The sequence below is a fragment of the Lates calcarifer genome, unplaced genomic scaffold (assembly GCF_001640805.2).
Source record: "Lates calcarifer isolate ASB-BC8 unplaced genomic scaffold, TLL_Latcal_v3 _unitig_4816_quiver_743, whole genome shotgun sequence".
Lineage (NCBI taxonomy): Eukaryota > Metazoa > Chordata > Actinopteri > Centropomidae > Lates > Lates calcarifer.
The window spans coordinates 1-27,351 of record NW_026117125.1 but is presented as its reverse complement, the minus strand read 5'-3'; the positions used below and the strand labels follow the sequence as shown (position 1 = coordinate 27,351).

General features: G+C 43.2%; 3 protein-coding genes and 4 non-coding genes across 9 annotated transcripts; 6 read left to right on the top strand and 1 right to left on the bottom strand.

The window, feature by feature from the left end:
- Positions 1 to 37: 37 nt before the first annotated feature.
- On the top strand, positions 38 to 5,741 carry LOC108902375 (uncharacterized). 3 transcript variants are annotated; one of them, XM_051068542.1, is made up of 4 exons: positions 38 to 197; positions 391 to 404; positions 1,477 to 1,813; positions 1,933 to 2,704. In XM_051068542.1, the coding sequence occupies exons 1-4, from the start codon at positions 53 to 55 to the stop codon at positions 2,040 to 2,042; spliced, it is 606 nt and encodes a 201-aa protein (XP_050924499.1). In that variant the 5' UTR covers positions 38 to 52; the 3' UTR covers positions 2,043 to 2,704. The 3 variants fall into 3 exon arrangements, with proteins under 3 accessions (XP_050924499.1, XP_018559749.2, XP_050924498.1); XM_018704233.2 differs by having other exon boundaries at positions 59 to 197; positions 391 to 719; positions 1,463 to 1,813; XM_051068541.1 differs by lacking the exons at positions 38 to 197; positions 391 to 404; positions 1,477 to 1,813 and adding an exon at positions 720 to 743 and having other exon boundaries at positions 1,933 to 5,741.
- Positions 5,742 to 7,423: 1,682 nt separating this feature from the next.
- LOC108902373 (tripartite motif-containing protein 2-like) lies at positions 7,424 to 19,753 on the bottom strand. The gene is made up of 14 exons (XM_018704231.2): positions 19,626 to 19,753; positions 15,091 to 15,917; positions 14,798 to 14,946; positions 13,954 to 14,134; positions 13,532 to 13,791; positions 13,307 to 13,445; positions 13,024 to 13,209; positions 12,556 to 12,751; positions 12,230 to 12,333; positions 11,931 to 12,098; positions 11,627 to 11,795; positions 11,293 to 11,363; positions 11,049 to 11,189; positions 7,424 to 10,940 (listed from the first exon to the last, which is right to left on the bottom strand). Exons 2-14 carry the CDS (start codon positions 15,187 to 15,189, stop codon positions 10,788 to 10,790), a joined length of 2,016 nt encoding a protein of 671 aa, XP_018559747.1. The 5' UTR covers positions 15,190 to 15,917; positions 19,626 to 19,753; the 3' UTR covers positions 7,424 to 10,787.
- A 1,885-nt stretch (positions 19,754 to 21,638) lies between these two features.
- On the top strand, positions 21,639 to 21,731 carry LOC127140546 (small nucleolar RNA SNORD14). The gene has a single exon (XR_007811032.1). It is a non-coding gene; the product is annotated as a small nucleolar RNA SNORD14 (small nucleolar RNA).
- A 542-nt stretch (positions 21,732 to 22,273) lies between these two features.
- Positions 22,274 to 22,366, top strand: LOC127140545 (small nucleolar RNA SNORD14). Its single transcript, XR_007811031.1, has one exon. It is a non-coding gene; the product is annotated as a small nucleolar RNA SNORD14 (small nucleolar RNA).
- Positions 22,367 to 22,569: 203 nt separating this feature from the next.
- LOC127140544 (small nucleolar RNA SNORD14) lies at positions 22,570 to 22,662 on the top strand. The gene has a single exon (XR_007811030.1). It is a non-coding gene; the product is annotated as a small nucleolar RNA SNORD14 (small nucleolar RNA).
- Positions 22,663 to 22,871: 209 nt separating this feature from the next.
- Positions 22,872 to 22,964, top strand: LOC127140543 (small nucleolar RNA SNORD14). Its single transcript, XR_007811029.1, has one exon. It is a non-coding gene; the product is annotated as a small nucleolar RNA SNORD14 (small nucleolar RNA).
- Positions 22,965 to 23,807: 843 nt separating this feature from the next.
- LOC108902353 (RING finger protein 175-like) lies at positions 23,808 to 27,200 on the top strand (the record flags this gene model as incomplete). The annotated part of the gene is given in 10 exon segments (XM_018704207.2): positions 23,808 to 23,937; positions 24,309 to 24,346; positions 24,511 to 24,586; positions 24,588 to 24,653; positions 24,739 to 24,893; positions 25,074 to 25,181; positions 25,703 to 25,823; positions 26,191 to 26,324; positions 26,652 to 26,776; positions 27,064 to 27,200. Coding segments are annotated over 10 exon segments (981 nt in total), but the record flags the coding sequence as incomplete, so codon positions are not given.
- Between the last annotated feature and the right edge of the window lie 151 nt (positions 27,201 to 27,351).

Genomic DNA, 27,351 nt, shown 5'->3' with positions numbered 1-27,351 from the left:
CTTCATGAAAAGTGCATCATGGGTGATCATATCTGTGAGTGATGTAAATGTCATGTTGGTGTTTCTGTTTGTGTTGTTCACAGAACCATTTCCACAGACATCCTCCTTTCTCCTGGGTGCTTTGCCAGGTGCCGTTCTACTTGTTCTGCTTTTTGTTGGGGTTTTTTTATATGTTTGGAGAAGGAAGACCAGGCCAGGTATGTTGATGGTCTTAATGTTCTCGTAAAGAAAAAAAATTAAGATGACATTTTCATGATCTTTGATTGGTTCTCCTGCTTCATTCAGAGCTTTATAAGTTCACACCTTAGAACCAAAGAGATTGAACCTTCTCTTTGACACAACAGCAGTAATAGTGATAACCTTTGCCCTTTTATTTGTTCCTCTGCTCAGTCTGCCAGGTGAAGGTGAAGGAGGGGGCGCAGTCCATAACACTCTCCTACCAAATCACAGCATGAACTTCCTGAGGCACGCCACAGTAGAGTGGACCATCTCTGATCCTAAACCCAAGGTGGTGCACTGGTTTGAGAATGGTCATCACCAACCTGGTCAACAGCATGAGTCTTACCGCAGGCGCACAGAGATGGCAAATCCACTGCAGACTGGAGACCTCAGTCTGACCCTGAATGACCCCTGCTGTGATGACAGTGGTATCTACATCTGCACCGTCCGCAGAGGCCAAGACATCCTGGCTCAGAAAGTGATAGAGGTCCAGGTCCAAGGTCAGTACTGTACAAAGATTAGAGGTCAGTGTAGCTCACTGCTACTGCTACACATCAGTGTTATTGGCTGTGCTGTTCTTTGTATTTTGGGTTTTTTTGTTTGTTTGTTTAGTTTTTTGTTTTTTGTTTTTTTTTGTTTTTTTACAATTTTCAGAGTTTTAGAAAATCTGCATTTTGGATTCTTGATCTTGCAGTAGCATATTCAAGTTCATTGGTTTCTGTGATGTTGGTTGTGGGGATAGTAAATAGGTGATAAAATCTGCAATGTACTTCCGGGGTTGACTGTGTTTGTGTTGGAGCCAGTTTGACAGTAGCTGATGTTAGATCCCTGGGATATTAGCTGCTTCTTGGTCACTGTGGGCATTTGTCATCTGTTCATCCACAGTTCCTACACACATTGCATGTAACCTCTCCTCAACAGCTTTTTGTAAGAGGAAATTATTTCCACACAAAAATGGGTAAAAGGGTATAAATCCATTTTTGTATTGGCTTTCTTGGGGTGTTTGGAGGATAAGTTGAGTGAGAACATGGCTGAATCCAAAAGCCTACATGATTTATGAACCTGACAACAGACTAATGTCAGCCCCTGTCCAGTGGGGTGAGGAAAACAATTATACCCTGAAGCTCAGTCCGTCCAATTATTAAATCAGAGAATAGGTTCTCAATAGACCAGTGACAATGTGATGCTTGACACAACAGCAGTCTTATCCTTGTGTCTCTTCTTTGTTCGGGTGTCCTCTCAGTCTGCCAGCTGAAGGTGAAGGAGGGGGCACAGTCCATAACACTCTCCTACCAAACCACAGATGAACTTCCTGAGGACGCCACAGTAGAGTGGACCATCTCTGACCCTGAACCCAAGGTGGTCCATCGGTTTGAGAATGGTCATCACCAACCTGGTCAACAGCATGAGTATTACTTTGAGCGCACAGAGATGGCAAATCCACTGCAGACTGGAGACCTCAGTCTGACCCTGAGTGACCCCTGCTGTGATGACAGTGGTATCTACATCTGCACCGTCCACAGAGGCCGACACATCCTGGCTCAGAAAGTGGTGGAGGTCCGAGTCCAACGTCAGTACTGTACAAAGATTAGAGGTCAGTGTAGCTCACTGCTGCAATCACTGTTATTGCTTGTGCTGTTTCTGTTATTTTGGAAGACTGCTTTAGTTTCAGGACATCATGCTCTGACTGACTGTCCTCTGTCTCCCCTGCAGCGACAGATTGGATTGAAATGAAGAGAAGCACAGTGAAGAAACCTCAGGCTCGACGCAAAGATCCTGACTCTGTGACTGTTTACAGTGCCGACAGTGGAGTCACATTTTGAAAAGAGTGAAACTATGTCTGCAGAGACGGGTGTTGGTGGTGTTCCTCAGCTCTCATCAGTGTGGCTCTTCACTAAATTAATCTACCTCCTCTCAATGACTTTGAAAATTTAAATAAGGTGACAACTGAGCTGTTCTGCAAAGTCTGGCACCCAGGAGGAGGAGCACTGATGCTAATGCAGCGATGCTATTTATAACTGTTACAGAGTTAGGGGCGGGGTTGTGCTGAGTGATGGCTCCAGTGCATCATGACCCACTGTTTCAGACCCGCCCACAAAATCCTGAGAATGAAACTGATGGGAAACTGTGAAACGGTCTGTAGTGATGGAGTGTACAGAGTTCGCAGACTCTACACATGTTTTAAGGAGCTATTTTCAAACAACGACTCATTGAGCCATATAGGAACTTTTATGGGAATGACCAGAATTACTCTTTAATTATTTTGTTATGTTTGTTATGTTATAGTGTTAATAGAGTTTCAGAGAGAGAGATTCAGAGATTCAGAGTTTTTAAGGATTAGTATATTGTGTATTGTTGATAACCACAAATTATAGCTTATGTGTTTGGTCTGGTCATTGTTTTTTTTTATATCTGTTAATTTGAATGTTCCCTAATTGTTTTTGCAAGTTACAACAATAAAATCATGCATTCAAAGGACAGAGAATAGTTCTCTTCTCATTTGTAAGTATGTTTCTGTTTGTGTGTGTTTGTGTGTGTAACCTCTGCAGACGTTCATCCATGTATCACACATGCTAAACTGATGCAAAGAACCTCGGTAATGAGTTTTGTGATTGAACACATTTTCCTGTTGTCAGAGGGTGTAATGGGGGAAGAATAAAATTTGCCTGCTGTAATTGGCTGTGAAAGTATCAGAAAATCTGCATCAGGTTTGTAAATAACCCCACAGCCCCTCCCCCACCTGTTCTCACACACAACTTTTAATATATGTTCAGACTAGGTCCCAGTGAATGGCAGTCAGTGAGTTCGGAGACAAAGGAGAAAGAGAGGTGAGTTTCTTTAATAGTTTTAAGGCATTTTTAGTCATTTATGTTCATTTGTGTCATTTTTTATCTACAAGAGGAAAGCACCATCACAACTATTAGATGTGATGTGTATATGATATTTTATTTTGAAAAATCCTCAAGAGTGATTTAATATCTTGTCATTGATCAATCCACCAGGAAGTGCATCCTCATAAAATACTTGATGCTGATGCTGAAAACTTGACTGTGCAGGAGGTGAATCTGTTGAAAGCTGCTGAGATGAAATGGTTTTAACACTGTCTCTCGGTCTCCTCTCTCTCTGCTCGTCTTCCTCGTCTGTCTGTGCCTCCTCAGACCTCAGGGTGGGTAAATATGTCAGTCAACCTCTCCTCTTTCGTTGATCCTCACCTCTCCTCCTCAAACATTTCCCTTCATTCTGTCTTTGAAAGATGTGCAAAGTCCAGAGCAGGCAACATGATCATCACAGCCTTCTCCATCACCAACGTCCTCCTCACCCTCCCTCTCTCCGTTGTCGTCCTCTACCTTGGATTTCGACAGTGGAGACCACGGTGCTTCGCTTCCACTGGACCGAGGACGAGCCGTGCCGACCTCTTCACCTACAACATGGTTGCCATGATGCTGATTGAAGTCTTGGCATCTTGTCTTTACTGTGTCGGTACATACACTAACGTTTCAGTGATAATGAGCGTGGGGTATAACACATTCTGCATCTGCTCATCCAAGAAGATACTGTTGGAAATGTTGACCTGTGTGGAGCGCTACCTGGCTGTCGTTCATCCAGTCACCTACCGGGGTCTGAAGAATCAGACTGGGATCAGGATCAGAAATCTCAGCACTGGGTGTGTGTGGCTGCTGTTCTTCTTATGGTTCGGTTTAGTCCCTGTAACCAGTGAGAGCTTAAACATGATCGTGTCTTTCTGCTCCTTAGCCTTGGTCTTCATTGTCATCAGTTTTTGCAGCGTGTCTGTTCTCTGCACTCTCAGGCGCCCGGGTCCCGGGGACGAGGGTAGGAACAGGGAACGGGTAGACCACTTGAAGAGGAGGGCTTTCCACACCATTCTGACCATACTGGGTGGTCAGTTGTTGGCTTTAGGAGGGGTGATGGTTTGTTTTGGTCTGTTCTTTTCATTGCAGCTGAGACACAGCGATGCCTGTGTGATGATTATGTCTGCAGTCTGGTTCTCTCTGCCCAGCAGTCTGTTGTTACCTCTGCTGTATCTGCACCGGGAAGGAAAACTGCCATGTTGCACCAGCACTGAATCAGACTGAGGACTGGACTTTATGTGAGAATATCATGAATGTAAATTCTGATAACATAATCTGCACACATGTTCCATTGATAACTGGTTACTATATTATTCCCAGGATGTGTTAGATGATCTTTGGTGTTGCTAGCTGTGACTGAATGTGTTTTCGCAAGTAGGAATATTTCACAGTTTAAACACATTTTGATTTTACTTTTTGCTTGTTAAAGTTCAATATCACTGATCAAGTATATTTACCCCAATAATATAATCCAAACATAGCTGACTGGATGTAGTCTGTGGGCTCAGATGCAGTAGTGTGGCTGTATTGAGCAGAATTCTATCATTTGTGCATGTGATAGAGGAATGACTAGTGAAGGGGAGAAATCCAGTTTTCATTAAATATGGTTGTTTTAACCAAGATTATGCTGCAAGATGTTTGTTCCCTGTTTTTAGGTCGACCTGGAATTTTTCAAATTTCCTCTTTATTCCTGTTTATTCCTGTTGCCAGAATTTTGAGTAGCTGTGCCAGGTGCTAAAGGTTTAGGTAGACGCAGAAGTCAACTATGCAGGAACATACGACTGACTGACTGTAAAATGCCAGTTGGCAGGGGATGTGACCATGTCTGGGCAGCAGGGTGCGCTGTGGGTCAGTTAGAGCAAATCAGTGAATTTGAGTTCAGTGTGCACAGATAAAACCATTTTTATTGCATAATTATTTTGCAATGTATAATGAATTCACCTTAACATGTTTAAATATCCTTTTTTCTTTGGATACTAAGAATGATGCCACTGGTTTGAGGTCCATTGATGGTGTCCTGCAGACTGTGTTGGATGTCTTGGTTGTTTAATATTCAATACTGTGCATTTAGAGAGTACACTGCACAATGTCTGAACTGTAAAACCAATTAGTATGAACTAGACTGCTTAAGCTTTGTTAAAAGTTGACCTAACTATAATAGACAGATAGTCTGATTTGTCATTGCTGACTGACCTCTCAGGTGGTATACAGGATTGAATAGCTGGTTATCAGGAGCACACAGAGGGTGACAGGCTGTGTTGTAAGATGACTCGGGTCCATCTGTTGTTAACATGCTGAAGTAAGAGATGACATCGCATGCATGATTGATCCTCATCATAATTATTTACGAGAAATGTTCCACTTTCCAAATGGAAACCAGCCCCAGGTTCATGGATGTGGCCACATGAGGAAATAATGCAAAACAGAAGTCATGTTGAGTTTCCCAAAGGCACGTAGGACACATACAGCAGCTACTGGCAATGCAAATACCACAATAAATCAACATCACAGTGTGTATAATGAATGCATGATTTGTTATGAGTGTTGTCTGAAAGCTCATTTATGGTGAACCCACACAGGTGACTGATATTAAAGTTAAAGGGTGAGCTTCCTGTTTTCCATTTGATACGAGGTGTCATTTCTCACTGTGCACATTTGAATAAGCTCATTACAGTGCAGCTGGACCTGAACACAGTCAACACATTTATATCTGCAAACAACAGGATAAAAGACAAGAATATCTCAGTTCATTTAAACACCTTTACTGTACATTGATCTGCTGCTAGAAACAAATATTCAGAAATCTAAAGACAATTATACAGCACTTCAAAAATGAATATATCCTAATCCTATTCTTATCCCTAACTCTAACCACTGCATCACCATGCCGCCCCATTAAACTCTAACCTCATCAAAAATCTTTATCCTGACTCAGTACTCTGCCTGCAACAACATGACAGTTTTCCTGCTCTGTGTAGAAACAGCAGAGGTAGAACCAGGCTGCCGGGCAGAGTCAGAAAGATCCCACAATTCACCAACACACATAAATCTCTATGCAGCAGCACCAAGCCTGACAAGCTAAAACTAACAAAACATCCAACAAACCTCAACAACAAGGCTCCCAATATGGCCGTCATGATGCGGAAAGCTCTCCGCTTTGATTGGTCAGCCCCATCCCTGTGTCCACTCACCTTCCCAGGCCCTGGGCGAATCAGAGCATAGAGAACAGAAAGACTACAGAACAACACCACGATAAAGGATAAGCCCAGAACGGAGAGAAATAGGTTGGTGGGAAAAGTCTGGGAGACGACTGGCACAGAAGCCCATCCAAAGCACAGCAGCCAAACACACCCAATGCTGATGTTTCTGATCCTGACCCCACCTGTGTCTCTCAGCTGCAGATAGATGATGGGGTGAACAACAGCCAGGTAGCGCTCCACGCAGGTCAGGCAGTGGAATAAATTCTGTCCGACAAAAATAAAGCAGAATATGCAAGTCCACAACGTCACTGAGCTCACACTACCCACAGACATGCTGTAACTTTGGAGGACTAATCCCAAAACACCGATTAGTTCTATCATGACCATGTGGTAGGTGAAGAGGTCAGAGTGGCTTATTGATCTCCCTCCATGAGCAGAGCACTGACGCCTCCATCGTTGGACACCCATGTAGAGAACGAGGATGTAGAGAGGGAGGAGAAGGAGGATGTTGACGACGGTGAAGGAGATGAAGCTGTCCTGTCCAGTAGTGGAAAAGTAACAATGTATGTAGATAGAGAGGTTGGAGGAGGAGAGGGAAGGAAAGCTGAAGGTCACATTGAGGGAGGAGAAGGAGTTGATAGACATGGCCTGTGGAAGAGGATGGTGATTAGGTTATTAGAAGTTGGTATAATTTATTAGATATATCTGAGGAAGTAAAAGAGACCAACCTTGTTAGTTGTATTTGGTTCTAATTTATTTCCTCGAAACTGTTCACTGCAGACACAGGTGTCCTGTCAGAGCAGATATACACTGCTGATGCAGGTGTGGAAAATAAACAGGACTTCAGTTTGTTTTGCATGTTCCAAAACCACGTATGATCACCTGATTAAATCTGGTCCGTTTCCTTTGCCTGTGGGTGGAGAGTGGGTGTAGAGGTTCATTTAGTGACCTCAGAAACAGCAAGAGGGGCCCTGCAAACATTAATTTAACAAATTAAAATATATCATTCACTTTTTTCCTTATCTTTCTCAGCATGTATTTGTTTGGCATGCCAAACGATTCTGACCGCGAGCACTGACACAAACACTGAGATCTCTCAGTTAGAAGAGTCAAAATCAAAGCACAACAAATGGCTGCCATTTAGGAATCAATGCTTTATTTCAGTGTTGAATGTGTGTGACTATTAAAGAGACAGTCCATAACAGTGAACAGACATGACAGATAGTAAATACAGAGAGAAAGAGCAGGCAAGTAACACTGTAAGAAACTCATGGGTAAAAGCTGAATTCCAAAACACTACATATCCATTTGAGGAAAGAATGATAAAACTGATGTACAATGTTGTTCATGTCACGGTGCAAACTGACAATGATACACACCCAAGCCATGTGAAAACACTTGCAATGACAAATGTAGCATGTTTCTGTTGTGTTGATTAAGGGATTCCATTAAGATTTTTTAAGAACATTTCTCCAGTGGTGAAAATTCAGAGCAAAAGTTCCCTCAAATGGATGTGTACTCTGCAAATAAGCTATTTATGTTTGAAATGTTTTTTTTACTCACTGTATGTTTGCAATAAATTTCAAATTAAGATTACTGAGAAGGCAATTCCATCAACTTTGAAACAACATTCATATGTGTTACCGACATTAAGGCTGAATATCCTGCAAACAAAGCCCAGATTCCTTTAAAAAAAAACACACACACAGTCTGATTTTGCCAATAGCGCCAACAAAACCCTAAAATATTCTCCTAGCACACTGTTCATGAGCAAAATTGGAGATTTAGCAGCACTATTGGGCACTTATTGTGCACAAAGTCAGAAAATGTACTTTGAACAGGCTCTTGAACGGACTGACAATCGCAAACATCAGCAACTCTTTTGGGACTGACAACTTGCATTTTAATCTATTATTTTTATTGAACATGCACTTCACAGTTGTTAAACTATTTTGTCTTAGCTATCTGTAACAGTGGTGATGAGCCTTGTTAGCATTCAGCACCAAAACCAATGTCTACAAACAAGTAAAAACTATTGCGTTAGCTTGTAATTTGTTACCTCCTGACCAAACCAGCAGCAGCTTGGTGTTTATAAGGCTGGTCATTGTACTGTGTTGTATTTTTTTTTAGCTACAGCTACCTTATTAGCTTTGTACTGAAAGTGTCTGTCAGTTTCAATCAGAATTGCAATGCTAACACACAGTTTTTGCTAACTGGGTAGCTTGAGTATTTTTCTGCTAAAGCATGACTTTCATTTGACAAAAAATAATAGAATAAAACGTTAACCACTGATTTGTCCACTCACAACAAGTAAATATAAAATGTAGCAAATGCCAACAATCATATTTTGATTCAACATAAAACAGGAAATGTAGAAAAAGAAGAAATATAATGGGCACTTAAGAATGTCAATGCACACGGTGGAACACAATCAAATGGCAAGATAGAGAGATTAAAATACCTATTAAGATAAATAAATAATAAATAAATAAATAGAAGTAATAACTTACATAAAGTTTACTAAAAACCTTTGATCTGTTGCAAACGTAGTGTATTCATGTTATTGATTATTGTTTTTTTTTTTATTCCTGCTTCAATTAAGACTGATAAACAACAATAGTGTAAACAATTGACCAAAAGCTTTTCCTCTACAACAAGCATGTGTTAGTCGACAGAGATGTTTTCTGTATATTAATGATGCCGGTTAAAACTGTCCAACTATGAGTTGCTGTGAGTAACTTAAATGCTTTTCTTGCCTATTCAATAATTGATGTAAATGCTTCGTATTATTATGATTATTACTATCACATAGCACTTTTCCAAAAGTAATTTGTAAATGCTTTGCAATTGTCCTTTACTGTTACTTACCATTACTGTAAATCTGCGTAGGTGTGGGTGAACTGTTTGTAAAATGGGAGCTTAAAGTTGAAATCAGGTATTTTGATGTCAACAATCACATAATACAAAGGCATGCTTCTAGAACACTGAGGTATTCTATTATGGGAGATGACAGACCATGTGGAATTGTACAAGCAAGCGACAGCACTTCTCGGAATTCTTAATGCATTCTAGAATCCTTGGCAATGGTGGAATGGACTGAAACATTCCAGAAGTCCCCCCCCCCAGGCCTCCTGTTTATTGTTACCCGGATGGTGAGAAGAAACGAGTGTGTAAAAATGTTACTGATTCCAAATATGTTAATTACTTTGAACATTTTTCATGATATTATTAAAGGTATTCTCACAAATATATAAGATAGATTTATAGACTTTTTTCCCCACCTCGCAACAGATTTCTCAGGAAAAATATATGAACACTCAAACCAAGCATAGATAGGCAATGCTGCTTGTCAATCAACCCAATGAATCAGTCATTCAGACAATCAGAATCACAGTCAAAGCAATCATATCTAACGATGAATCTATTGCCTAAGACTTGTAAAGAATACTAGCATATGGCAAGAAAGAAAATAAACATTCCATATTCAGACAATCCCAATGTACAAATAATGGACAACAGGCTAAAAGTGGCCCATGTCTGAGTCTGCTAATATTTTTTATGACCATCCCAGGCAGCAATGGACATTTGGCTGGATGATAATCCTTTTTTTTTCACCAATTCTTTGCATATTTACAGGTATACGTCCTCTTCTGCTGGACCAGTTAATAATTCCATAAGTGCTTTGCTCAAATGCACCCTGACAATCTCTAAGAGTTAGTGGCTTAAATTAGCCTCCAAATGTTAGAGCTGACATTGGTGTACACATGTAAACTACTGTACAAAAGCTGTAGGTGAAATCTGTGGTAGTGATGTGGAGTAACAACTTATGTCAAACCAAGACGTAGACCCCTTTTAGCTCACTGGCCATTATTTTACCTGTTGGATACAATACAAGAGGGCAGAACAATAGAAAACCAACCATTCTTACCGGATCACCATCCTTTATTCATTCATCCATTCATGCCTTTGATACCTCTTCTGTCCCTTTTTTCAGTGGTTTCCAAGATGTTTGCGTCCTCCCCGCCTGCAGCCTTTATTTGTTCTTCCTCTGTTTTCATTCAGTCCTCTGTCATTCTACTCATGCCGACCTTGGAGAAAGAGGGGGCTTAGAGGGGCTTTATCATCATGTATCCCATTTGGTAGAGAATTTTTATCTTTCCTTTACTTATCTGCCACTTAACGCTCTTCAGACTTTTAAAAGGATATAGTTCAAAGACCAGTGTTGGTGCCTCCATCTCCTGCTATCCACTGTTTCATTCAAAGATGTCAAGATTAGCTTTTTTATTAATTGCAGTCTTGTGATGTATTGATGGGTCTGCTAATCCTTATTTGTTTTCCTTGTTTCCAGCCATCCCTCCTTCCATTGTTTAAGTCAGAAATAGAGGTTCATGCAGTAATTCCTAAAATTTGACATCGTGCATCGTATCTCGCCTTTTCAACAACTACTCCCACCGACCATCTCCTCTGCCTCCGCTTCACTTCTCCATCCAAGCCTCCATCATTGTAGGTAGCGGTAGACTTTGAAGCAGTGGTTGCCAGAGTCGGCCACTACCACATGTCCGTCTGAGGTCAGAGCCAGACCTTGGGGTCCGTACAGAGGGTCCGCTGACGTGTTGATGTAGGAGAGGAAGGAACCACTGCCGTCAAAAACCTGGAAATGTTTGAACAAGGACAGAACATTTTTGATAATTGCAGTAGTTTTCCTAGAAGGGACTTCTTATCTTTACATGTTGACAATCTCTGTACAGCACTATTGTACCTGTATTCTGCTATTGCCCCAGTCAGCTACGATGATGTTTCCATTAACGTCCACAGCTACACCAGTGGGAGCGTTGAACTGGCCGTTTCCCTCACCATTTGAGCCAAATTTTAACACCAGCTCTCCCTCGGGGGTGAAAACCTGACCAGGTCAGAGAAAGAGAAGCAGAATCAGAATGAATGTTTCCTTCAGCAAAACATTTAATATCTGCTAGTTCACCTGGATAACAGTAGACAGCCAGTACCTTGACTGAGTGGTTATGGAAGTCAGTCACAATGATCTCATTGTTCTTGTTCACAGCTGCAAAGTGTGGACCTTCAGGACAGGAACACAGAAACAACAAAAACAGGTTGGGCTTTTAGTGATTATACTTCAATTCACACTTCATTTGCTCTCATGACTTATACGTCACTGCTTACACCTTAAGTAACACGTCAACACCTTCAGGTGCTTTAAGAGCTCACATTTCATCTGCTGCTTTAACTGCTCCAATTGTTTATGCTTGACTTGTTTTCAGATCAGACTTCAATCTGACACTTTGCCTGATCTGAAAGTTTATTGCTGTGGACAATCACTACCTGCAAATTGCTTGTCACCGTTGCCTCGACTACCAAACTTGGTGATGAGTTTGCCAGTCAGCTGGAAGATGAAGACGGTGCACGCCTTGTTGTCAACCACAATCACATGACCATTCTGGTCCACGGATACGCCCTTTGGCCCCATAAGTCTGCCGGAGCCAAGTTTCGCCTGATGGACATCCAATACAATCAATGAGGACGAAGATAAAATATACTTTATATACTATTCTGATGCTCAAATTCTAGTTTCAAGTCAGTTCAAGTCCTAAAGAATCATCATCCTCAGCTTCATCATACCACGTACCTTGAACTTGCCCTCGCAGGAGAAGATGCTGACCCACTTGTTGTCATAGTCGGCAATGATGATGTCACCACTGGGATGCACGGCCACACCTGTTGGGCGTTGCAGTTGCCCAGGCGACCGTCCCCGAACCCCAAAACGACTCTTGAATTCCCCCTCATTGGAGAAAATCTAGAGTGGGGGAGGCACTGATGAAGACTCTCATAGACATAATGCATTCTTTACCCTGTGACCTAAACCTAACTTTGACCTTTAAACCTACAACCAAGTCTGACCCCTCAAACAGAGAAAATGTTTTTTACCTGGACACACTGATTGTTGCTGTCGGCAATCAGTATCCTGCCGGTGGAGGAGGCAGCCACTCCTTGAAGGTTGGTGAACTCTCCTTTATTCCTCCCCTTTGTTCCTAAAGAGAGAAACTGATTTCAAGCCTCTGTTCCGTCATTTTTTTCAGACTTGTTTATTCAAGGGATGTAGAGATGTTTGTTTCATGCACTGCAATACTGGAAACAGACAGCAATAACTGGAGCAAGCCAGGATCAACCTGGCTCTACCCAGTTGCTCAAATTTAGATTTTCAACAAGTAATTTTCAAGATCTGCATTATTCTGTCCAGACAAATGTCTCACCGATCCTAAAGATGAGGTCATCCTCAATGGGGTTCTGAGTTTTACGTCGAGGGGTGCCCAGGGCGCTGCTGGCCCTTTTGGAGCCCTTCTTCTTCTGCCCAGGGGACTTCCCTCGTCTCTTGGCTCCCTCGGAGGAGCCTGTGGATGGAGTGGCATTGGCTGCTGAGTTGGTTGCCGTGGTGGTGGAGGGAGACACCTGGAGAGACAGTGACAGCCAGAAAATACATTGCTTACAAGTATTCATTTCAGGTGTTTGGGTAATATATTTGCAGCATGCAGAACAAGCCATTCTATCACAGGGTTGATTAAATCATGTTCAGCTTTTTAATATTTCATGTAAATTAGAAAACAAATTGGGTTTGAACTCTCTCAACATACCCTGGCCTTAGCTGTACATCACAGCTGAGGCTGTGTCGGCCAAGAGAAAAGAGGACATTCATCTTTTTTACACACACACCCTCCACCCACCTCTACTTCTGCCTCTAAGGCTCTGGTGACAGTCAGTTTGAAAGGACTGCCCTTGATGTGCTGGTCGTACAGACGGAGAGCCAATGCGAAGTTGCCCTCCTTCGGCACCGTGTACACAAACTCATAGGTCCCATTCTTGTGGTCGACTATTTCACCGTCCACTATGCTGCCATCTGGAGTGAACACCTGGAATGACACATGGTTAATGTTTTAAGTTTTCTATGAATGTGTCCACAGAAGTGCTCAACAGTTGACTGTATTTGACTCTGGGCATAAAATGAACCTCAGCTGACAGGATCGCATTCCCACTCTTGCAGGCTCCCCCTGACTTGTCTCTTGTTACTATGGTAACTGAGGCGGGATGTCCCACAATGCACTGCTCCAGGCCAGCACCCATGGCTTCACTCTGACTTGCCACCGCACTGAGGAAGATGAGGAAGATGAGGGTTAAATGGTGTTAAATGTGAAAACGCTTACTTAGCACAGGCCTGTGTCAGCACGGTCTCACCTGGTAGTGACAATGGTCCCAAGGTTGTGTATGGACTTCCTCAGCCCGTCTGTCTCCATCACCAGATCCAGCTGGTCGTTCTCCTCCGGCTGACAGGGTAGGCCGAGGCCGGCCAGCTCCGCCAGCCTCTCTGCCAGCTCCCTCTCTGCCTGCAGGCTTGCCACACACGCCTCCCCAGCCAGAGCCTCCTCTGTCTGGGTACAGGTAGCAGTGATGTCCCCCTCTCCCCGAATAAGGCTGTCTACCTGGGCCTGCAGGACCTGACCACAAAGAGAGACACCACTAATTACATTTTTATTGTTTTGTTTGGTGTGGAGAGGAGGCACTTTTCAACACAATTCATTCATTCATTTATTGATAATCTTAAATTATGCCTGAAAACCAAAATCTTGTAAAAGGCCCCAAAAAATCTTCCAGTCCACCTTCTGTTTGAGTCCATATGTGACCTCCAACTCCATCAGCAGAACGCTCTTCCGGACATCCAGCTGCTTGTGCAGGTCCTCGAAGCTCGACTGGATGTCCTCTTCAATGGAAGTTCTCTGATTGGACAGCTGCTGGAGGATCTCCTTGACGAAGGACAGGGCGTCTGAAATCTGAGGGAGTCTGGAGGGATACAGGACACGCAGAGGGAATTTAAATTTCTTTCTACATCAACACGCCAGGTTACCCTCTCTAAATCCTCTGTTTACCACATATAGTCAGACATGTAACCCACGTAATGTTATTTTATTTAGGAATTAAAACGTTCCTCTCACCTCCATACCCAGATAAATAGTCCTGCATTTCCCTGTCTGTCCACCAGATGTCAGCCTCTGTGTCTTTATGCAGCAGGGGGATTTAACGCAGTACATGTCCCTAATACATTTTTTAGATACTTTATTATACTTTATTTGTGTATTCTCATATTATACTCTCACTCTATTCTTCTGCTTCACTACAGTTCAGAGGGAAATATTGTACATGTTTCACATTTTAAGTTGCTTTGCAGATTGACATTTTACACACAAAACATATCAATATATAAAATATGATTCAGCCAACACTAACATTGACATTACTGAAACCATGTTTTAATGATTATTATCTACAAAATATCTCACTTACAGGGAACATTTCTCAGCATAATTAATGCTTTTACTTTTGATACTTTGTGTATATTTAGCTTATAGTACTGATGTAAAATAGAAATAACATTTTGCAATATTTATTTTTTTTTTTCTGTTGCACTGTTGTGAGTGTATTTGTGGTTCCCACTGCCCCCTGTACCTGTTCTGGACGATCCCCAGCCTCTCCTGCAGGCTGCTGCGGTGCTGCTCCAGGGCCTGGCTGAGGGGCACCTTAGGATGCTCCTCATGGTCCGACATACAGTCCTCACACAGCGCACACTCGCAGGCCGAACAGTACATCTCAGCCACCTGGAGATGAAAGAGAAGAGAGAGGGATTTTAAAATGACTCTTGCAACCTGAACCCAACAAAGAGTTGGGTTTCTGGCTGTTTTGTCAAACTGCAGTTTGGTATTTTTAACGTAATTTATTTATTATCCGTGTTGCATCCCTACCTTCCCTGCATGTTGCGGGCAGGTGTTCTTGCCAGGCGGAGCCTCCAGGACGGTGCACTCCTCACTGCTGCTATCTGGGGAGTGTTGGTGGGCCTCCATCTGCGAGTGGCAGCCTGGTGGGGGTGAACCTCCGAACACACCCCTTATTCCACACTGCGGCCAGGGGGAGGGGCTGGATGTTCAGATACAAGTATTCCTACTGTCTGGTTGTATTGTGTACTTTTGTAAACGTCTCGTCTCACACTTCATTCCATCCTGGAGCTGCGACTTAGAGCCAAAACATTCAAACACTCCTTACGGCAGCTCCTGGCACATGTGGGATCCTTGGAGAGGCATGTCGAAGAAGAGGCCAAACATTCAGACACACCCCCAAATCTGAGGGATTAAACATCCACGTATCCTCCTTACTGCGGGACACAGCACCCAGAAAAGAGCGCTGGAAATTCAGATGTAGACGTCGAGTTTCAGGAATGTCAGTGTACAATCATCTACTTTTGTCAAAGCTCTCTCTGCTGCTAAAAGGAGGGGCTACACTTTGAGACATGCCCTTTATTTGCAGTCAATGAAGCATTATTCCATTACATTCCTGTTGGGTTAAAAAGAGGGTGCAGGCGTCCTGAAATCCACAAACTGTCCATTTAATACATCCCTCTGCTTCCATGTGTCATCTAGTCCTGGAGTGATATATACATCTCCCAGAAAGCACACAAAAAGAGTAAGTGAGCAGCGGTCCAATCCTCTTTAGGTCTGATTTTGGGGGAAGCGACGGACCTTGGCGTTGATTTAATTCACAGAGGGTTCAGATTGAGGACAGACTCTGCTGTGTCCTGCGGAGAACAGAGAGGGATGAGGATTAGATGGTCAGTCAGATAAACATGGATTAAAACAAATCAACACTTCATCAACTGTCATACTTGTACAATCAGGTAGATTCAATAAATGTAATAAAGCTCTTTGGATGTTTTCATGTGCAGACAGTAAAACACAGGCAACAGAATAAACACACACAAACATTCCCAGTCTGTCTCCCCAACTATAGGAATGTCCATATGTTCCTTCCAGGTGGTGAATCAGTTCACTGCAGCTAACTCCCAGATGGTCCAGTCCACAACAAGAACCTGTCCAGGGACAGATGGTACAGTCCGCAGACGGGGTGAGGAGCTGGGTGGGGGGGGGCAGGAGGTGGTGGAAGGTGTAGCACCTAGCAGCAGAAGACTAATAAAGAGCTTTTAGGAGCAGAAAATGTAGGTCACCAAAATGTCTTCAAAGTGATGGAGAAACAGACAGAGGGAGGGAGGCTGTGGTTTCCATGGTAACAGACCGCATGGGGAGGGGAGGGGCGAGGAAGAGGAAGAGATACGATGGAAAGTTGAAGCAATCGCAGGCCCTTTAATCCTGAAAGCCTAAATATAGGCTGGTGTGCAGAGCAGACGACGTACAGAGGACCAGGTCACAGTCTGAGGACCAGGTCACAGTCTGAGGACCAGGTCACAGTCTGAGGACCAGGTCACAGTCTGAGGACCAGGTCACAGTCTGAGTGACGTGATATGATGATGATGATGATGATGATGAGGATGATGTGGGATCAGTGTGAGTCATTGAATGAATCTAAAATGTGAGCGGTGCCACGAGGATCCTGAGACGTGTTCAGAGGGAAATTTGTGAAACTGGGAAACAGAAATAAAAAATCTAAAACACTAAATACACTGGATCCAACAAATTCAATTTTATCAAACATTTTCTGTTTTGGTTTTACTGTTTTATTCTTCATGTGCATATATATGATGTTTGTTTGTTCTTGGTTATTTTACAGCTGAATTATTACAAAAGACAAGAATTTTGTAATATTTTTAACCCTTCTCTGTGTGTGTGTGTGTGTGTGTGTGTGTGTGTGTGTGTGTGTGTGTGTGTGTGTGTGTGAAATGTGAATATTCTTGTGAATAATTTATGGGGGGGTATGGACATGAGTTCCCTGTCATCTTGTACATAATCCTGTTTTTACACCTCCTCCCCAAATATTCTGCTCAGCCTGCCTGACATGAAGACACACACTAATACACAAACCTCAACACACACACACACACACACATACACACATCCTCAGAATGGCGACAAATACATTTAACACACCAACATAAACACAGAAACACACACACACACACACACAGATAAGTGCTACACCCCCACACTTTCATTCAGGGATTCTCTGCAGTACAAAGCTGCAAAGGATTATGGGGCGACAGCGAGGCTCTCTCTGCAGGGTGTGTGTGTGTGTGTGTGTGTTTGTGTCTTGTGACACAGTGGTGACTGTCTGTAACCGTCACTTATAGACAGAGAGACAAATGACCCCTTTCTCTCTTTCTCTTTTTTTTGTTGTTGTTTTTTGTTTGTGTTTGTCGTCCAACATTTGTTCTTACCATATGAACAAACATGAACTGTTTGACTTTAAAACATCAGCGTCAGGTTCACTGTGATGCTTCACTGACCCGTCAGGAATCAGGTGTTATGTCTGTACATGTCTGTTCTCCCACACTGCACTGGACAGGAAACGTCAGGTGATTGTTTCAGCCTCACTGTTTACACTTCACTCTCCTACAGCTGGATCAGAGCTGCTGATGCTAACACAACGCTTGTTGCTGTTCGTCCAGGTGGAGGCTTTTATTGTGAAGCAGCCACAGGAAACGCAGCGTGTTTGTCATTTTTAAACCAGCTGTAGCTGTAGTCTCAAGAGTTACAACTTTAAGGGTTGTTTTACACATAGAAACCTAACAACGGATCAAACCAAACCTGTGATCGTCACCTGTTCACCTGTTCACCTGTTCACCTGTAGCTACTGACGACTGGTGTGTTCAAACTTTTCATATGATCATTTTTAAGTCAGGAAGAGTCCTCACAAGCATACAGTCGTGTGTGTGTGTGTGTGTGTGTGTGTTTACGGCCCTGACACACTGAGCTGCCCAGTGTAATGTTCGTCACAGGTCAGGGTGATAGAAGTCTGCTGTGCAGGATCTTTACTGTGATATAATCATTCATTTATGGAGCTGCTCTGTATCTGAAGCCTTGAAGCTGCTGGAGCACATCGAGGCCCGGTGCCTTGCTGAGAGGCACATCAGAAGTATCTGAATGGGAACAGCAGGTATTAAATCCCCCTTTTCCTTTTACAACCTGAGCAACTCTTTGATGACAAATCAGATTAAGAGCTAACAGCTCATTCCTCTGTACACTGAGTAGGTTTCCATGGCCACTAATTATTTTCACTTCAGCCGGTGAAACAAGAAATGATTTGTGGCCGAGCATACAGTAAATATTTTCATTTTCACTGCAGATTTTCTTCAGCAGTAAAGAGAAATGCTGGTGAACAGGAGGAAAACTCACTCGTACAAACAACAGACACGTCAAATCAAACAGGCAACGACCAGAAAGTCCTGCAGCAGCAGGTCGACACAGGACTGTAAACCAGAGACCGGTTTCTAAAGAACTCGTCAGTAAATCTGATGTGACGTCACACACACACACCACACACACACACACCACACACAGGTAATCTGATCTTTCTTCATGTATTCCCATGGGAACATTCATGGTCACTCGTCTCTTTGTGTCTGTTTTTCTCCTTGTTTTCATCACTCGTTCTTCATGGAGGTCACACAACCCACTTTATTTCTCCTTTAAATTAAGATTTGATTATAAAAAGTTGTTTCACACGAACACTTCCAGAAATTCCACAACATTTTAACGTTGTCCTCCTGAGTCATCAGAGAGTCTGTGACTTAAGAAAATGTGTTTAGAAATGTGTGGTTGGTTTGTGGCTGTGTGTCTCTTTGTAGTCGTCTTATGTCTCTTTGTGGCTGTTTTGCATCTGTAGTTATTTGAATTTGTGGCTGTTTTATGTCTCCTTGTTGTCTCTTGATATCTTCCCATGGACATTTGTGTCTCTTTGTCTTTTTGCAGCTGTTCTGTTTCTTGTTGTTTTGTGTCTTTGTGGTCGTGTTGTGCCTCTTTGTAGTTTGATTGACTTTGCAATAAGAAATACTGACTGTCTCCTCCTGCAGAGGCTCTGGTCCCTGTCGGGTCCCTGGGCCTGGGTCCAGTCTGTCCAGTTATCTGTCCACATACACGGCTGTAAGAATCAGAGAGGCTCAGCCCAGTTTCTGTTCTCAGACGTGACGTAGCTCCTGTTACTGTTAGCACACAGGATGCTAACCTGCAGCACACACAGGCCTGAGAGCACACACACACACACACACACACACACACACCTTTGTATTTGCTCTAAAGCTGAGGTGGATCAGTGTGTGCCGGCCTCCCTCCACCCTCGTTCATCCTGCAATCTGGCCCTCCTCGTTTCCTCCATCCTTCCTCACTCTCTCCACTCTGCCCTCCCTCCCACCGTGCTACAGATGCTGCTGTCATCCCCAAACATTCCTCCATCCCTCCACCCATCCACCCATCCACCCATCCATCCACCCATCCATCCATCCATCCATCCATCCCTGTCCTCTCCGCCCAAAAAAAAAAGGGAAGCCAGCACTCACCCTGTTTCCCTGAGACGCAGGCGATGAGTGTGAGTGTGTGTTTTCCAGCCTGAAGCCATCGCGTCATGATAGCGTCTTGTTTGCTCCCTCTCCTCTCCTGTGAGTGTGTGTGTGTGTGTGTGTGTGTGAGTGAGGGGAGGGGAGGATATCATCGTCACGGCAACACCAGCAGCTTGCAGCAGCAGCAGCACCACCAGGCTGAGGGTGGGGAGAGCTGGGGGGGGGGCCTTACTGCAGCATCCACCAATCTGGAGACAGAGTTTAGAAAAGGAGAGAGCTGATTGGTTGATCTGTCGCTCAGTTATCTGATGGTGTGGGCGTATGACTCGCTCTCTCTCTCTCTATTTATTACAGTGTCTCTCTCCCCTCTGAGCTGAGATGTATTAATACTGCATCAGTTATTATATTATTATTGATAAAAATATGATTTCCCATTAGATTCTACTGTATCATTGTAGAATTATAATTAAATTGAAATAATTTTATATTGCTTGACATTACTGAATGTGTATTATTGTTAGTTAGTTAGGTTTTTTTTGTTAGTTCTCAATTCCAAAATATGTATCAGGTTTTTTTAAATGTAATATTTGTTTTATTTTGAAATTAAGTTCTACTGTTGAATGAGCAGTAACTTTTAATGAACCGCTCATGACATATTATAAAATGTTACAAAATATTTTTTTCATTTTTTGATTATCTATTATGAATGTAACGGTTTATATTGCATTTGTCTAATTTCTACGTATTATTATAAACAAACAAAATGATACGTTGTTAATAAACATTCCTAAAACCCGTTTTTATGGTTTGTATTCGTTTTAATTTGGTATAAAATGTAACTCTTTTGAAAAACTCCTGTGTTGTAATGTCGCAGTTCGCCCTCCGCTCCAGCAGGAGGCGGGAACGCGTCATGACGCAGTTTCACATCCGCCATGATGGAACAAAAAGCAGCGGAAACTCGTTTTTAAATCATTTGTTGCTGTTGGAGACGAAGATCAGACGACTTCGAAGACGGCACCGATTTTACCGGTAAATATGGTTAAAATCTTCCCTTTAAACCTGAAATAGAAACTTGTAATTATTAATCACAGTGTGTGGAAACATTAGCTGGTGATATTTAGCGTAGATGAGGAGTTTATTTTACGGATGGTCGAGGATTGTTACCGACAGAGCTGAAGTTTCCCCACGTTGGACCTCACAAGAAATTTCACACCTGTGGAGATTATTCAACGTTTTAACCATTTATCTGAAGATAAACAACCGATTCACAGCCACGGTTATTAATTACATTAATTTAACCCAAGTCTCCGTGAGAAAATTTGTAAAATTAGCCTGAAATGTAACTGAAAGCTGCTGTAACTTGTGAGTTCCGCAGGGTTTAGTCAGAGAAGGTAAAACTAACTTTTTAAAGAGAATTAAATGAATGAAATCCAAGGATTAAAATTTCAGGTTCAGTAGTTTCCTGCAGCTGAACACGTGGTGAAGTTGCTGTGAACAGTTCAGCTGATACCAAGTCCCAGACCAGCATTTAGCATCATGGATATTAATATAACTGAATATAACCTTATATTCAAGGCCTGAGAACATGTTTTACATCTTTATAACCTGTCATTTATGTCAGTACTTTAACTTTATACTTATAAAGTTGAAATTAATCTAATTAATCTGCTTGTTTTAGGTGGATTTCCTTTATTTTTAGATGAATTGGTAAATTGCTGAAGAAAACTGAAAAGTCTATTATGTCTTAAAGGAACCAGACACCTTAAATATTTGACACAAGTAGAGATTTAATGTAATTAATTTACATTTGAGAAGTTGTAACCTGAGAACACTGGATGTTTGATAAATGAATGAAGGACTCCTGTGAATCTAAAGCCTGTTGTTTTATTTCCAGAGTAGAAACACTGCTGGGTGTTGGAGTCCGGCACCACCTGACCCGCTGGCGCCTTCACCTGCAGCAGGTCAGTTAACCTCTGCCTCGGCTGAACGCCCTGCAGCAGAGTTGCTTTTCCTGCGCTGTGATGATGCCTTTTCCTGCCATTCGTAGTTTCCACCAGAGGTCTAACGACCAAAGATGGTCCAAACCTTCCTTGGATGTCTGAGCGCTTATTTTTACAACAAAGCAGCATGTTACCTGCTCAAAATGGAGGATTAGTGGTTTTATATTGATCCAAAGGTTCAGGTTAACGTCTGTTTGTCATGATGACGAGTACCGTGATCTTTTGTTGTGCACTGATTTTATTTTACTCTGTCGAATGAGAAGCTTTCTCTTTAACGCTATAACTGTCCCAACAGGTTCACAGCATTCACCACAGAGAATGACCTTCAGGGACACCGTAGAGAAACCGCTTGACTCCGTCAGGATGGACCACAGGACTGATTCCTCAAAAGGCAGAGATGGATCACATCCACTGAACCTGGAGACAGGTGAGATCAGTTTCTGTTAGACCCAGTACTGTCTGTTACCTGAACTGATGTGGGATCAGTTCCAGTAAAAACATGCATATTTTTGTAAACGGTATCGGTAAAATTCCTGTTTTTGTCAGTGGAGTCTGGTGGTGATATAAAGTGATGTCTGGTTAGACTAGAAGGATCTCTCTGTCCTGGATCCTGTCCATACTGTTGTCAGGCACTGTGTTCGCCTCTTTTCGCTGTGATGACATATTTTCCTGCCATTCGTAGTTTCCACCGGAGGTCGACAGACCAAAGACGGTCCAAACCTTCCTTGGATGTCTGAGCGAACAGTAAAAATCCAGCTTGTCCTGCAACGTCTTCACCTTCAGAACTGACTTTATCTCTGTCTGACTTTCAGGGTGAAGGTGTCGGTGGCAGCGACGTCGTGTCCATCGAAGATGAACCAGTGGAGTAGTGAACCGAGTTGAGGATCAGAGCTTGAGAAGCTGGTATGTCTTTGTTTTAAAACACCTGTTCTTCAAAGTCCTGGTCGCAGTGATGATGCTTTTTCCTGCCATTCGTAGTTTCCACCAGAGGTCGACAGACCAAAGATGGCTCAATCCTTCCTTGGATGTCTGAGCGAATTACTGAAGTGAATTTAATCTGTTTGTCCTCAGCTTCACAGCTAACCTGTTGCTTCATGTCACTTTCAGGGTGAAGGTCTGGTGTGAAGGCGCTTCATTTACTTCCACCCAGTCGACGAGAACTTCATCAGTGGTGATGGTTAGAACCAGGTATGTATCTAATCAGTGTATTAGTGTCCTGTCCGTGTACAGATTGAAGACCTGGAGTTCGCAGTGATGATGCTTTTTCCTGCCATTCGTAGTTTCCACCAGAGGTCGACAGACCAAAGATGGCTCAATCCTTCCTTGGATGTCTGAGCGAACTCAGATCGAGTCGTGTCCATTGGCTCAAAACGTTTGGTTGGTTTGTTAATGTTTATTTCTTCCAACAGGTGGAGGACGGACGAGGAGCTGCGCTACATCGATTCTGTCAGCTGTCGGTTCAGGAGGAGGATTTTTTTTCTTACGTTGTATCATTTAAAGTCATGATTTTATCAATAAAGATCCAACTGTTGCCAACTAAAGTTGAATCCTAGTTTCTTTACTCTGACATGGAGACAATTCATTTGTGAAATCACTGGTTCTAATTAAACGAGCCTGTTGTCTGTTGATGTGATCAGTAAGGGTGTGGTGCTTTTTTCTATATTATATGGTGTTAAATCAGATTTTAACAATTACTCAATGCACTATATTCAAGTGAGAACTGGCTGCTATTTGAATGTGTTTTCAGTTGAACTAAAAGCAGGTCTGTGATCTTCTTTCCTCTGCCATTCATCAGCTCATGTGTTTGTTGATCCTGGGGTTTGTTTCCCAGTGTTTTTGAATGTAAATGCCTGATGCAGACAGAAATCTTTGGTGTTGATGCAGTTTGTGTTATTGTGTGGTACTTTAGTTATGTGAAGGAGTACAGGAGTACTGGAGTGTCACACAGTAACAAACCGATGGAGGCAGTGGTGTTCCAGCAGCTCCTGAGTTCTCTGTAAAATTGCTGTTTTTCTCAATGGAGTCTGGTAGAGATATAAAGTGAACCTTTCTGCTCAAACAAAACGGATCTTTAATAAAAAGTAGAATTTTTCATGGAGGACATTTACTTGTATTTTTAACATTGCCTTTTTGGGTCTGAATACTGATTTTTATCACTGATTTTAAGTGAAGTATTTTGACCCTCCTCTCCTTCCGTACCGCTGCCTGTCGGAGCAGCTGTCAGAGCGATGCTAACTTAGCTGCTGTTTGTCTGGAAGCTGCCGGCGCCGGGAGAGGCTACAGGTGGAACAATGGCGGGTGTACACCCCCAGGTGAGGAGACTCGGCTTTATAATATGTTATCACACGATATAAACTGTCACGGTTTATACTTTAAACGTCCAGATAAACACAAACAGCGGTTAGCGGCGGCTAACGTATCTTTAGCTAGCTGACCAGCGGCTCAGTTTATATCAGCTGTGAACGAGCCTTCGGTTCTCCGCGCTGCTCCTGTTTCAAACGTGGCAAAGCAGACACATTATCAAAGATATGAAACGCCTGTTTTCATTATCCATAACAGTTTACTGTATTTTACTGACAAGAGGAAACGTAAGCTGTTATTTAGCGCACAGCAAGTTGTATTAACCCAGATAAACCTGCCCATTGAGAGATGCTATTTCTGTCCCTGTCCCTCTTTAATACAGGACGACCTGCTGAAGATGACACACAGAGAAAACTGGAAGTGAGCAGAGCCTCTTTCTTTCCCGTTTCACGCCCCAACATCTGGAATAATAATAAAAACCAACGTGTGAATGTGAATGAAAACCAGCATCTTTCAGCCTGACTCCTCCCTGCTGTTTATCTGCATCTCTCATCATCATCATCTCTTTGTCTGTTTCCTGGCAGGGTGCAGCACGAGCGTCTACATGTGAAGCACCGGGGGCACGAGGCCATGCACGCAGAGATGGTGCTGATCCTCATTCGCCACGCTGGTGGTGGCTCAGATAGTCCTGGTGCAGTGGAAGCAGCGGCACCACCGCTCGTACAACGTGAGTGGTGGCGGCGCAGGAGAGGGGGACGGGGAGACGCCAGGGAGGGTGTTCGTTTAACTCACTTAATCTGTCTGCTCCTCAGCTGGTGACTCTGGTCCAGATGTGGGTGGTCCCCCTTTACTTCACCATCAAACTGTACTGGTGGAGGTTCCTGTCCATGTGGGGCATGTTCTCCGTCGTCACCAGCTACGTCATCTTCAGAGCCACTCGCAAGCCGCTGTCCTGCAGGACGCCGAGGTGAGAGGAGAGGGCGTCCTGAAACCCTGAGGGTCACCAGCCACCTCTGATAATAAACAGAACATGTTTGGTTTGTGGTTGGACAATCTTAAACAAAAAAAGAAACATTAGTTGTGGCTCCAGTTTCTACATATTTGGAAACTTGTTGATAGTTTTCTGTCGCTGTCATCCATCTCTTAGGATGGTGTACAAGTGGTTCCTGTTGATCTACAAGCTGAGCTATGCGGTGGGCGTCCTGGGATACCTGGCCATCATGTTCACCATGTTCGGCTTCAACGTCTTCTTCAGGTCAGCCTGAGTCCTGCTCCTTTCAGGACGTAGAGAAAGTAAAGATTTGTTTGGTTACAGTTCATATGGAGAGGATGTATTCTGTAAAGTTCTCAGGGAGGTTTCCCTTCGGTATAATCCACCAAATTAAAAATAAAATGATCTATATAAACTAGAAAAGGAAGTGAGGAAACAGATTTCTCACTGCCTAAATGTTCCCAATATAAAACTCCACCTACTGTATAACACCACCAGATGACAGTAACAGATCAGCCTGTGATTTCCTGCTGTGCTGTTTGACAGAATGAAGGTCTGCTGCAGATTAATTCCTGAAACCTGCAGTAAAACGTGCTCTAAATGAAAGTGTGCTTAAACAGCAGATCTCTCTCTCTTCATATATAATGGATGTGTAACGGGCCTTGTAGAGTCTTTACAGATCTGTCATTTAGATGTTTCTCAGTTCAGTTAACCACAGATAATAAGACATTCATTACTCCTGCTTACTAAGAGATAGTCATCTGTGTTTGTTTGTTCCTGTGCAGGATCAAGGCGGAGGACTCCATGGACGTGGGTGTGATCATGTTGTTTTACGGTCTTTACTACGGAGTCATGGGCAGAGACTTTGCTGAGATCTGCTCCGACTACATGGCTTCTACGATCGGGGTGAAACACTGTGGAAAATGATTCCTCATGAAAAATGACTTCACTTTTCAGGACTAGTCAGCAGCCTTTAGCTAACGTATGAATACGTACAACCTGTCAAAGCTAACGGAACATTTGTCAGTCCAGTATCACTTGATACTAAATCTTGCACTTGCCTAAGATTTCTTCAGTATAGAAGTAATCCAGAGATCGCTGTCTGTCTGTCTGTGTCTACACTGCAGACAGGAACTGCTAATAGCTAACAGCTTCTTTGATTTGTGTCCATTTGTGAAAATGCAAACTAAAGTAAGTAAATAAGGAGTCCAGCTGTAGATCATAGCCTCCATTTGCAGCCTCCAAATAAATCCTTGTATGTGTGTGTTTTCAGTACTACAACCAGGGAGGCATGCCCACCAGGAGCCTGACCAACGACATCTGTGCGGTGTGTGGTCAGAAGATCCTGGTGGACGTGGAGGAGGAGGGATTTATAGAAGACACCTACCAGCTCTCCTGCGGTCACATGTATCCTGAGCCTGAGTCATATTACATTACATTACTAAGTGACTTAGTGGTAAAGAGATGAAGCAGCAGAGGTGTGAGATGGAGACTGGAGGAGTCTCCGTCTCCCTCAGGAGGTGAATCCAGGTCAGGAGATGCTCCAGTTTTCAAGGTGGAGCCTTGACTCTATGAGGAAGTTGTGTTTCAGAGGTTGAGTTTCCACGACTCAGCAGTTTAATCATCTTTAACCCTGAGGGACCTGTTCCCTCCGAGCTCTCTGCTTTGTCAGTTACTTAGTGTTTCGTAAACCATTGCCGCCTCTTTCTGCCTTAACTTGCCCCTCCCCTCCAGATTCCACGAGTTCTGCATCCGCGGCTGGTGCATTGTGGGTAAGAAGCAGACGTGTCCATACTGCAACGAGAAGGTGGACTTGAAGCGGATGATGAACAACCCGTATCCTTTTATTGTCCTGTGGTGTTGGCTGAGTGGCGGGGAACTGTGATTTTTTGTTTCCCCTCAGTACTGGCTCCAGCACTTGTGTTTATATGTTTGGGTGTAAATGATTGATAGGAACAAAAATCTTTGGAACTGGTGCACTGGAGCAAGAACGATGTAGCTGCAACTGTGAAACACGGGAGCTACTACTACTTTACCTTCAGCGCTGACTTTATCTCTGTCTGACTTTCAGTGGCAGTCGTGTCTCATTCGTAGATCACCGCTCGTCTTTCTGAACGTTCTCCTTAATTCCATCGTCTCCTTCCAGTTGGGAGAACTCACGTCCTCTACGGGCAGCTGCTCGACTGGCTCAGATACCTGGTCGCCTGGCAACCCATCATCATCGGTATCGTCCACGGGATTAACTTCACACTGGCCTCGAGTAGAGCCCTGAGGAACGCCGCTGTATGTATGACTGGGGTGGAGCAAAGCGCTGCAAACGTTTGCAGGAAATTGTCAACGTCAGCGCTCCAAGGAACTGACTCAGGCTGCTTTTCAGGTCTTTCGTTTCTCCGATACGTGGTCTTCGACTGAACGCTCGCACAGGTCCCGGCAG